Here is a 12,819-nt window from a genome sequence, read left to right as displayed (position 1 = left end):
ACCATTTTTTTTGGTAGTGAGAACACTTAGGATGTATTCTGTTAGTAAATTTCAAGTATACTGCTTAGTGAGACTGATAGCACTTATAGAAAAATGTCTTAGAATTAAACACAGGCTTATGAGCAGTTCGGAAGAGAAACGTGATCTCCAAGTGACCTCGAGAACAAGTATTTCAAGGCTAACCTCATTTCCTTTTTGGGTGTGGTCACCAGACTGGTAGAACAGGGGAAATGGTGGGTACATTATGTGGAAGGAAGTGAGGCGTGTGACAATGCCCTTCATGCCATTAATGTGGATGAGATGAACACAGGAGAGGTGACAGTACAGTCATGGAGATTCAAACTGGCTGAACAAATGTACCCAAGGAACGCTGATGGGAAACTGAAACTAAGAATGTGGTAGGAAAAGTGTTAGTCATTATGGAGTAGCTACAGTGTGCTAGGCTGCTGCTGCTGCTGCTAAGTCACTTCAGTCGTGTCCGACTCTGTGTGACCCCATAGACGGCAGCCCACCAGGCTCCCCCTTCCCTGGGATTCTCCAGGCAAGAACACTGGAGTGGGTTGCCATTTCCTTCTCCAATGTGTGAAAGTGGAAAGTGAAAAGTGAAAGTGAAGTCGCTTAGTCGTGTCCGACCCTTAGCGACCCCACGGACTGCAGCCTACCAGGCTCCTCCATCCATGGGATTTTCTAGGCAAGAGTACTGGCACGATGCTTTATAATTTCATTTTCCCATCCACCATCTCACATAGTTCTCCCAACAGCCCTGAAAAGGTGTGTGGGTGTTTATCATTGTTTTACAGATGAGGAAGTAACTTGCCCAAAACCCGAAGAAAGTAAGGGGCAGAGCTGGGATGTGAACCCAAGATTTGTCTGGCTCTAAAACCCATTTTTTTTCTAACCACAGTATCTGTCATTTCAGCATGTGAAGCTGCACTGAAGAGCACTTTTTGAAGTATACATTTACATTTTTGAAAAGGTAATATAACCACGTGGTTCAAAATCCCCAAAGTATAAAACGTTATACAGTTAAATTCTCCCTTCCACCCCTGCTCCCCCACTTATCCCTACTTAGTTCCCCCATCGGGAACCACTGTTAATAGTTTCTTTACACATATAAAGTGAGTCTTATTTTCTCTCCCTCTTTATCACATAGAGTATGTCCACTGTTCCCACCAGTGCTTTTTAAAATAAACTTAATAATGTGTTTCAGAGGTCTTGTCAACAACTGGAGAGCAAGCATGAAAAGTATTTAAATTAAATAATATTTATAAAATACATAGCACAGTGACTGGCATATAATATGTGTCTGTCCAGGGTCAAAATTGCTGGAAGGTAGAAGAGCTGGGATCTGAATTCAGGCCTGTGGCCTCTGCAATTCACTTATCCCTTTCTAGAGATTATAAAGAAAACAGTGTGCTGACAACATGATTGAAAGCACCTTCTTCGTAATTATTGTCAGATAACACAGTCAGTTACCAGCTTGCCCAGTGATGGAGCAATCTGGAAGCAAGTGGTAGCCCAGAGGATTGGGACATACCTCAGAGAAGTGTTTCTGACTCCAAGCTAGGAGTCAGTTTAAGAGAATGAAAGGAAGTTCAAGATTAGTGAAAATGGTACCAAAGTATGTGGGCAGTTTGCTCTAAAATAATGATGTGCTTTTTATTGGTTAACTTTTTTTTTTTTTAAACATCCTTTTAAAAAACAAAACAAAAAACCCACAATGGGCTACATTTCCTATGAAAGAGAATGAGCATGGCTTTGAAGTCAGATATTCTTTCCCTTGAATTCCTGCCCTGCCACTCCTGAGCCCCATGATGCTCTAAACTGAACTTCCCCGAGCTGTTTCCTGATCTGTAAAGTGGGACTAATAAACCAGTTTCATAGGACTGTTTTGAGAGTCAAATGAAGATGCATGTGTAAAACATATCTAGCCCTGGGAACGGGAATGATATTCCCTGTGTCGGTGTCTGGGTTTAAACCACTGGTTCATTCCTTTTCAAGGAACAACACAGGGCTGCTATGTGGAGGTGCCTGCCCCAAGTTACAGAAAGTCTTTTAAGCACCACAGTGGCAGAGCTGTTGATTATGAGATCACAAGACCTTACAAGGAATGCTGGAACTTCAGGTTGTGCCTTCCTGGCAGCCCCTCCCCCCTCAACATAGATAACCTTACCAAATTAGTTTTATGTCCTGAGACTAAGTCCCAAAGATAGCCATGAGACACTTGACCCCCAAGACCAAGGGCCACCATGTGGCTTATATTTTTCTAAATGGCTTTATACACATTTAAAAATAACCAGTGAAGCAGATTAATATTAATCACAGGGCTGCTGGACCCCTTGAAAGTACCTTCTGCATCTGTTGCTTTTTCCTATCTATGTCTCCCATTTACGGTCCACTACAATCTGGCTTTTGCTCCCAGAATTCTTGAGCATCTACTTTTGACATAGCTCTATGGGAGTGTCATACGTGGCACCTTCTGTTAACTAGAGAACTATTTGGTTGAGGGTAATAAAAAGTAAACCAAAGAGGCAGTGTATAACGAATACCAAATGAGTGATCCAGATAATAAAAATTTCTATCAGAAGATGTATATGGTAGGTACTCAATAAATAGTCACTGAATTAATGAGTGAAAGAATGAATAAATGAGGGAAAGCTCAGTGTCGACCAAAACTGTCAGGAAACAGAGTAGAGCTCTATTAATCTGGCTACTCATAGATCTCATATGTGGAGAAGGGATAATGTGTTGTCAGACTATCTAGACTGAGACCAAATTCTATTAGAAATGATCACAGTGGGTCAGTGGGTTTGGGGAAGGGAGAAACATGAGTCAGAGAATCCAATTAGGAGGCAGTTGTCATTATCCATATGTAAGGTAATAAAAGTTTTAATCACTTGGATTAATTGGTGAGAGGTGATGAAGAAAGGGGGGCTATTAAAGGTGATGGGGCTGATAAAGGTCACATTAAGGTATTTTGAAGAGAATGATGGTACCATTATCAAAAGTAGGAAGGCCAGATGTCAAACCTTTTTCAGAGAAGATGTAAGAATTTAGTTTTAGATATCTCCAAATGGAAGTGTCTAGCAGCGATTAGAGGTGTAGTCTGGGAGCTCAGGAGACAGATTATGATCACTTGAAGTTCAGGTCAATGCCTCACTCTCCCTCCTGTCACCATTAGAGAGCCCATCTCCTTTCTTGGCCTCAGCCATGATCATAATAGTGAAATGTCATGGAGTCCAAGGATGGGGGTGGTGTGAGAAGAGATAGATGTGTTCACTGTTGCTGAGAGATGGGAGGCTGAACTCAAAAAGGGGCCATATGATTTGGGCTTTGGGAGAGGATTGTGATCGACCTTTAAGGGCTGCTGTCTCAGCATGGAGAACTGTGGGTGAGAAGGTAAGAGACTGTAGCGAGTTTGGGGGTTGGCAGGTGCTGAGACGGAGAGGCAGTGGGTCTAGACCATTTGGCAGAGTGAGAAGACAGGTAGAAAGAAGGTAGCTAGAAAGGAGCAGAGAGGAACTCCAGCCTCTCATCATTTCTCTATTGAAACTGCTTTCTCAAACGTTACCATTTACCTTCTTCTTGCCAAATCCCCTCAATTGTTTGTAATCCCCTCGATTTATTCCTTTCCAGTATTTGACACAGATTTCATATTCCTTCCCCTCCCTTAAAATTCTCTCCTCCTGTGGCTTTTGCAATATATTAGATGCTACCCCGATCTCCTCCGACATGGATGACCACTAATGATCTCTTTTTCCCTTGTTGGTTCCTCTTCTCCTGCTCACATCTGCAGATCACCTCTAAGGCTCTGGTGTTGGCCCCCTGCTCCCTCAGATAGCTCATCCATCTAAGTTAATGACTCTGACCCATGAAGCTCCGTCTTTCTTCTCCCCACTGCCTATAGGGTACAAAACACTTATCTTTTCTAACCTCGTCTCTCTGAGAGGGGTCTTACAGTTCTCCCAGGTGCCAGACTGGATGCCTTCAGAGAGTCCTCTGTTTCTTAACCTCTTGGCACATCAAATCTGTACTAGGTCTTGTCATCTCTTTCTTGAAAACATCTCTGGGGTTCATCCTTGCTCTTCATCTCTTTTCCACTAGCATCAATCATCTGTAACCAACATCATTGTTACTGATTCCTGGAGAATCTCCCTGACCCAGGCTCTACCCCTCCTGAACTCCTACTTTCTGCCCACAATAATGAGGTTGATATTCTGAAATTACTATTCACCGTGCCACTCCCCTATGCAAAAGCATATGATGACTCCCTATAACTCTTATCACAACAGCCAAACTCTTCAACATGGCTTGCAAAGCACAGAAACTAAGAATCTTAGAAATGGAAAGGATAGTAGAAATCATGTGGTCTAACTTTCCTTCTAAAGCAGGAATCGCTATTCAGCCTCTCTTTAGAAGGGTCTCTAGATCATGGTGGGCTTCCCAGGTGGCTCAGTGGTAAAGAAAATCTTCCTGCCAATGCAGGAGACATGGGTTCAATCCCTGGGTCAGGAAGATCCCCTGGAGAAGGAAATGGCAACACACTTCAGTATTCTTGCCTGGAGAATTATGTGGAAAGAGGAAACTGGAGGGCTACAGTCCATGGGGGTCACAAAAGAGTCTGACATGACTTAGTGACTAAACTACCACCACCTAGATCGTGGAGCCTTTCCTAATTTGGTTTCACTGTTTATGTTCAACTTTACTTCCTACAACTCCCTCCATATCCCATATCCTGCAGTCAGGCTGGATTCTTCCCAGTGCCTTCCTCTTACATGTTTGCTCTTCTCTCTCTACCTGTGGCCATCTGCTTTGCTGAATGCCCTCCTGTCCCTGTTCTACTTCTAAAAATCTACCCATCATTCAAGGCCTAGTCTAAACATCATCTTTCATGATCTCTCCCCTGACTTCTTTTTCTTAACTCCTATTGTGTTTACTGCTAGCACAGAGTTTCATGCTTCCTTGCCCTGCTGCTGCTGCTGCTAAGTCACTTCAGTCATGTCCGACTCTGTGTGATCCCATAGACGGAAGCCCACCAGGCTCCCCTGTCCCTGGGATTCTCCAGGCAAGAACACTGGAGTGGGTTGCCATTTCCTTCTCCAATGTGTGAAAGTAGAAAGTGAAAAGTGAAAGTGAAGTCGCTCAGTCGTGTCCGACCCTTAGCGACCCCACGGACTGCAGCCTACCAGGCTCCTCCATCCATGGGATTTTCTAGGCAAGAGTACTGGAGTGGCTTGCCATTGCCTTCTCCGTCCTTGCCCTACACCTGCTAATTTTATTGCCCCCTCACTCATATCCCCTAGGAGAATGTAAGCTTCTTGAGGGGGACAAAACTTTACCTTTGTAGCACCCAAGGCTTTCCTTACACAGAATTAGGCATACAGTAGGTGCTCAGTCCATACTTAGTGATAGATGGGAAAACTTAATGCTAGAGAGGTTGGATCACACAGCGAGTCAGTAACAAGATTCATGGCTGGAAACCACAGCCCTTGATTCCCTGAACTGCAGCTTTCATACAAATGAGCCAAGCTGGGTGAGGATGCATCAGACAGGGCCTAGGCATTAGGACAGAAAAGGCCTTTCCTAAGCTTGAGAAGCAGTGAGGATTACCTTGGTAGTCTAGGATGGGAGTCTGTGGGACCTCTTCAGCATAGACCTCATTGTAACTTTCATCTGGGTAGTAGCCTGAACCTAGAATGAAGAAAATATCAAGATAACATATTGATCTCTGATGCAAGTCTTTTCCAACCTTTTCCCCTTTCCAGCTTGGTCCCTTTATGAGGACATGGCACTCCATGGGTGGAGAGTGAGGTGGCTATTTAGTGGGAAAAATCCTATGCTGTGAAGCAGCACAACTACTGCGGGCAAACCTTTACACCTCAGGTACATAGAGGTGAGCTCATGATGGCGGAGGGGTGGGCAGCTTACTGGGCTTCCCTGGTGGCTCAAGCAGTAAAGAATCTGCTTGCAGTGCAGAAGACCTGGGTTTGATCCCTGGATTGGGAAGATCCACTGGAGAAGGGCATGGCAACCCACTCCAGTATTCTTGTCTGGAGAATCCGATGGATGGAGGAGCCTGGTAGGCTAGAGTCCAGGGGGTCAGGTAGCTTTTGGTAGCACTGGAAGACTCCATTAAAAAAAAATCAGTTTTGTTTACAGTAGACTGATATCAAGTTTTTGTAAATGTTTTCACTTAGCACTTTAACTATGATTGTACAAGCTGATTTTAAATGTAGTGGTTGTATATTTTGGTTATAAATTGGAAATTTGTAATAAAAATTAAATAATTTGTTCTCTAAAATTAAAAAAAAAATACACAAATAAAAAATCAAACTTCTTTACCATCCACCCATCCTGCCCATTTGGACTAGAAATGACCCATTTCCCTGATGCAAAACAGGAGTCTTGGTGAGACACTGATGACTGAGTTCTGAGGATAGACGGTTGTCCCAGATAGGAAAAAAAAAAAAAGAACCTGGCCCACTAATGATGGGCCTTCTTGCAGTCATCAGAGGGAAACAATTCCTCAAGCTCCCACCAGCCCACAGGGCACCAGCCTTTTGCTATACAGTCCATGGGGTTGCAAAGAATTGGACATGACTGAGCGACTTTCACTTGTTTTTTATGTTTTGATCAACTGTGTATTAAGGATAATTCTATGCAGGAAGCTTTAAAAAAAAACACATAGAGCCATATGGTGATAGGAAATCTCACAATTTCAATTTAAATTGGTTGCCAGGGCTAGGGGTGGTATGCCAGGGCAAAGAGGGGGGGCTCAAGTGGCAAGGGGGTAGGAGTTTCACTGCCTCAGTAGTTTGCCCCGGTTTGCAGAAATATTCAGTCACTCTAATCAGCAGGAGCCTTAGTAGGGAGGTGCTGAACTAGAGAACATTCTGAGTCCACCCCGTCCTGTTAAGTGGTCCAGTCCCTGTGGAGGCCCGTCTGCGGCTGTCTGGGAGACTAAACAGTGTGTTCTACCAGACGGCAGGAAATGGGTCATGCATACGAACTAATTGGAATACAATTTGGTCCTTTCTGGAGGGAAGTTTCCGGAAGCTCTCTTTCCAGCCTCACTGTGTGCCTAAAGCACACACATTAATAGAGCAGCCAGCCATGCTGGAGTCAGAGACAATTCCTCATTTCCAGGAGAGAATGTGCTTCTGGGACAAGGCTGGGTTTTAGTGCTGGAGCCCTTTGGCCTCTGTAAACACTCTGACCACAAGCTCACCCTGTTTCCTCTCTGGGCAAAGACACGGGCCCCCTGCACTGATGGGTGGAGCGGAGGGCAGATGATGAGGCTCCTCCATTCCCCATGGGCCCAGACTGGGGGTGAGGGGTGGGTGTTGGGAAACCAGTCCAACTTGATGAACAAGGGAATGAATCAAATTGAAAGTTTGTCTTATGAAATCATGTACTCATTGGTTTGCCCTCATTCCAGAGGAAAGAGTTCATATTTTCTGCTTCCCTTTATTTTTTTCTGGTTTCCCTTTTCAGTTCTCTCTTGGCTTTCCTTTATTTCTCCTTAGGCCTCCTCTCCCTTGCTCCCTCTTTTCCCATCTGGGTGGTTTCTTTGTGGTGGAGGAAGGTGTGGGGGTGGACAGAATTCTTGTCAGCTGTTTCAGTTTAGTATCAAAGCCTTACAATGGGTATAAACAGGAGGCCAGATGTGTGTGTGTGTGATTTTCTAAAGGATTTGGTCCCCATACTCTTGTTCCAGAGCTTGCTTGTGAACAAATTCTCAGCATGGGAGCAAGCCTCTGTTTACCAAAAGAGCAAACAAGAGTGTCCAAGGCCTGTGGCTGGATAACGACCACCACAATATCAACAATGACTCTTAACATCACTCAGCACCTACTCTAGGTTTAGCCCATTACATATGTCATCTCACTAGATCACCCTGACATCTCAGTGAGGTAGACACCCTTACTGCTTTCAAATACAGATGAGGTAATAGGCTCAGAGGAGTTCAGGGACCAGCTCAAGGTTTCCCAGCTAGTAAGGAGCAGAGTGGGCATTCCAGCCCAGGGTGGTTTGATCCCCTTGATGTCTTCAGATGGTTGTAGGGGAAAGCTCTGGACAACATCCAACAGAAATAAAAATCCAAAATCTTTATTGCAATTCAGCTTTTTTAACTCTGTGTGTGTGGGATCGAAGGCCACCAAACATTTCATATCATTCCAGAATTACAAGGGATGTGGAAAAGCTGAGGTGAAGACTCAGTCAGATAATTACAGTCTTCACCAGGGTACAAAGCTGGCTGGCCCGGTGCCAAGTCTGCTGTGTGACAGGAGTAATTTAGAGCCACCTTACCACTTTAAGCCTTTCCATTTCTCATCTTTGCCTGTCTTTGGATAATTTTTGGAAAATATTAAGATACTGAGATGTGATATATGAAACTAGAGGGCCCCTCTCCCCACCTTGTTCTATTTGTCTGTCCCTCTTCAGCCCTGGTGGGGAGAAGTTTTGGCAGCATTTCCTGGTCCCTTTAGGCTGACTGATGGTTACCGTGTGATCTGTAACATCCATAGAACAGACCCTCTAAATCTCTACACTTTACGAAGGTGTGGTTGGAAATGTAACTGATAGTTGATGACTATTTTAAGATCCACACTAATGCTTGGATTATGATAAGAAATGTTGTCTGACCTCCTGAACTGCACAGATATGCCAATACACGCTTTTAACCCACTGCTGGCTTGATTTGTATTTTTAACCCTTCCTACACCCTGATGAGCATTCCTGGATCCTATTTTTGATTAGCCCAGAATCCGTACATGGCTGCTTTCCTTGTACTACTCCCCTTGGAGGACAAGGTTATAGCCATGAACAAAACAGTCCTGAATGTATAGAGTGGTCACTAAATAGTTACTGAGTGAAGAAATGAACACATGAACAGAGCACACTCAGACAGTTGAGCTAGTGATGTAGGGAAAGATTATTGGGAAATCCCCGAGTATCTCTCATCACATAGCCTTCTAAGAAAAGAACAGGACAGAATGAATGTGTTGGCAGGACTGTCAGAGACTTCACTAGCCAGGGCTCCTGAGAAGGAGTGATGAGCATGGTGACTCTTGTAGGAAGTGGGGAATGGCCACCTTTGCAAATGGCCTTCTGAGATTTCAAATGAATCCAAGTCTTAAAAAACTGCATTGTCCTCAAGAATCCAAAAGCTCAGGCTTCCACTCTGGGGAAGGTAAAGGCCTCGGTGTGCTCTGGGGTTTCTTATAGTGATTCAGAATCAGGCTTCACTCATCTAGCCTACACTCATGGTCTTTGGCTGGATTTGGGTCTCATGTACTTGAACTGAAGCCAGGGAGAGTTTGGGGAGGATAGCTGCACATATAATACTCTGGAGACTTGGGCTCCTTTAACCCCAAACAGTGTGTGCTCTGCCAAGGGCTTGATTTGAGCGTCTTCATCTCAGTGTCAGCCCTTATGCTTCACCCCCTACAAAGCCAAGTTAAGCCAAACAGGGGAAGAAGGTCGCATATTTGTTTGAAAGCTTGATGCAGCTGTTCCAAACAGAGCTTCTGCCAGAGGCCTCCACTAGGAGCTAAGGGCATGTGGAAAATTTTAGCTACAATGACTGCAGCTGTGATGGAAGCAGTTTGTTATTTACTCATCTCTGGATGTTTTTCTAACTCCATTAGTTGGGCCTGTCTCCTTCCCCTGCTCCCCCCAGCCCCCATGAAGACAGACAGTGCTGACCACAGAATATTATTAGCACTTGGAATGCCGGCTGGGCCCCATCAAAAACTCCTGTCTGGCACCTCATCATCCTTCCTTCATTCCTCCTCTTCCTTTCCCTCCTCACTGAGTGAGTTCTCTTGAGCTCCCTATGTCTCCCCAGAGGCAAAGGATGAAACATTCAGGGATCTAGAAATACCCATCCTTTCCAAAGTGAGAAACAAGCCAGAAGAAACTGAGGGATTCCTGTTCAAGAGAATGTGGTCTGAATTGTCATTAGCAATCTTTATCGTAAAGGAACTATAAAAATCTCATCCTATAAATAATGTCTGGGAGGGGAGAGAGAAAGAGAAAATGGAGAAGCAGGTAAGATAATGGCCTCAAAACCCATGTTAACAAGTCACATCTTTAATATTTATTCATATTTATGAAGTATAGTTAAAGTATGTGGCTGTTGTTCACTGAGTTGTGCCCAGCTCTTTGCAACCCCATGGACTGCAGCATGTAGTGTGGTTCATGTATATAGTATCACATAAATTACTAGTGCACAATATAGTGGTTCGCAATTTGTAAAGATTATACTACATTTTTAGTGATTATAAAATATTTGCTATATTCCCTGTGTTGTGCAAATACACTACAAGGGTATATTGACCAAACTCATTTTTATGCTGGTGCAGCCTGTTTTCAAAAATCTCTTATTAGTTTGCCTCAAAAGCCTTCCTCCGTAGCCTGCCTCAATGTTTAACCATCTTTTTTATTGAGGATAGTTCTCTGTATCTAAGTGCCTCCTATTTCAGTCTAACCCTTCCCTTCTCTAAGACTTGGTCTAAGCCCTGCCCTTCCTGGAAATAATGGGCTACGGTTCCTATGACATACCTGCGTGCCATGTTGGCATCACTGCTGGAGTGAGGAAGAGCAGCAGAGAGAGAGCTCCTCTTCGCGTTAGTTGAATGGCCATCCTTGGAAGGGGGTGGGGAGGGATGGGAAGAGGGGTTAGGGAGACAAGAATAGAGGTATGTGGCCAGAAGCACCAAGGCAAAGGAGGATGACTTTCAGAAATCAGACATCAATGAACTTCCAAAAGTGAGAGGAAGCAGAAATGCAGGATCTACAAGGAAGAAGAGAGATTTTTAAATGAACAAATGCCTGTTATATTGTCCCCTTTGTAAGGATTTCCCACTTTTAGGATAATAAGACTCTATTTGTGAATTCTGGTCTTTTCCTCTCAGGAGGAAGAGGACAGAAAACAACCAATTCCCAATTGATCCTGGTGACATCTGATGCCAGTGTTCCATGGCCTAAGTTACAGAGAGGGACATTGAGATATCAAGACCAGGAAAGGGCCAACATTAAGTCATATAGAACCATGAGAGAAACCTGCAATCTAAAGGTCCCAGGTGATGGTTTCATCCACTGAACTAGTGCTTCCTAACCACGAATCTGAGAAAGTATTAGCATATACAGACTAAGAACTTGAACTCTGGAGTTACATAGACCTGGATATGTATCCAATTCTGTCCCTATTAGTTATGGGGCATTGGACAAATTCCTTACCTTCTCTTAGCCTCAGTTTCCTTATCTATAAAATGGGGATAATAGTAGAGTCTACATTATAGAATGGATTATTGCCTGACACATAGGGAAGCAATCCATATATATTAGATACTATTATTACCAATTCCATCTTGAGCAGGATTGGATGTCTCCTTTCTCTAGTCTCTCAGGCAGTCACTATACCCTGGCTCAGTTCTTAGCTTTGGATTTCGAGGCTTAGCGGTTTGGTAGTGGCTTCTGGATTTCAAGTCCAGCCTAACCTTCTAGTTTTATCCTGCTGAGCCAGCAGGAAGTCAGTGAGGTTGGAAAGAACATACTGAGGTACGTGAGGAGAGGGTAAGCAAGCTCCCACTGCCCTCTCACTTCCCATCCTGTCCTCACTCTAATGAGTGAGGGACTCTCTAATGGGACTCTAATGGGATGAGAGTTTTGTGGTTCCCAGTAGGCAAATACTTCATAAATGACAGTATTAAAACTTGCTGCCCATTGCTGTAAACTGGCCGCTGGACTTCTCAGCAAGTACCCATTCACCCACAGGCTTTCAATGAAACACCACGCTCAGGGGAGGGGTCAGTCCCAGAAATGGAGGAACAAAAAGATGGCAGATTCTGACCAGAATCCCTAAGGGATAAGAGAAGTCCAAGAATGGCAGTAATTCATTTTCCAATTCATTGCTACCTAGCTTCAGATTCTGTCTAGAGAGTGGCAAGGAAGCAGAATACAGAACAAGTGAGAGCAAGCAGGGGAAGCAAGGAAAGTTGAAAGATGTGGGAAGGAATCTCAGCAAGAAAAGATAATCTGCCAGAACTGAAGACAAGAGGTGAAAGCAGAAAGAGGGAATGAAAGGATGAGAGAGAGGAGATTAAAGAGAGATGCACTAATCATCAGCCCCCTCTCCCATTTGCAACCTCCATCCAGTTCCTTGGTTTGGGAGCAGGGTCTTTCCTTTGCAGACCCAGTGCTCTGAGTCTGGGACCCCTTCCCTATCCACCTTTCTTGCCAATCTCAAACTGAAAACTTGACTCAATCATGGTGTTGCCCATCCCTCTGCTGTGGGCAGGGAAAGTAGTGGGAACCTGTGTCTGCAGCCAGGTCACAGCTCAAATGGAAAGCAGCATATGGTCCAATTTCATAAAAGAACTTCTTCCCCCTACCCCATCCCCGAGCCATGCTGCCTGAGCCCTGGGTCTCGTTACTCCCTCAGGTTGAGAGACGGGGTAGCTTGCTATGGAGTGCAGGGCTGAAGCAGCAGATCTTACCTGATATACGGATTTTTTGTACTCTCTCTTCTTCTCTTTCTCCTTCCTCTCTGCTCCTCTCATCAGTCGGAAAAACTACTTTTTAACATTCCTAGAATGAGTGGCTCCTGGTCTGTCCGGGCCTCCAGGATTCTGTTAACACTGCCCAGATGTTAGGACATTGGCATCTGCCAAAAGTTTCCTTAAAGCTATATTAGCCTCAAAGCTATAGCTGTTCCTCCCTCAGAGAAAGATTGCAGAGAGATGGAGGAAAAGGAATGCAAGGATAAGAGGAGCTCAGCCCGTCTGCCGCTGAGCAGAGGAGAGTGTGAGTGGC

The 12,819-nt window shown here is 44.4% G+C and overlaps 1 protein-coding gene across 1 annotated transcript in view; it reads right to left on the bottom strand.

Moving 5' to 3' along the window:
* Window positions 1-12,819, bottom strand: part of SRPX2 (sushi repeat containing protein X-linked 2) — a 29,607-nt gene extending 16,788 nt beyond the window's left edge. Inside the window, exons 1-3 of the mRNA XM_055393308.2 lie at window positions 12,504-12,819; window positions 10,567-10,798; window positions 5,611-5,691 (exon numbers count right to left, since the gene is read on the bottom strand). Of these exons, the coding sequence (XP_055249283.1) occupies window positions 5,611-5,691; window positions 10,567-10,648 (163 nt within the window). The 5' untranslated portion in view covers window positions 10,649-10,798; window positions 12,504-12,819. The remainder of the gene's footprint in view (window positions 1-5,610; window positions 5,692-10,566; window positions 10,799-12,503) is intronic.

This window comes from Moschus berezovskii, chromosome X (assembly GCF_049115385.1).
Source record: "Moschus berezovskii isolate FMDL1 chromosome X, NW_MosBer_1.0, whole genome shotgun sequence".
NCBI classification, from domain to species: domain Eukaryota; kingdom Metazoa; phylum Chordata; class Mammalia; order Artiodactyla; family Moschidae; genus Moschus; species Moschus berezovskii.
This window is presented reverse-complemented; position numbering and strand designations above follow the sequence as displayed.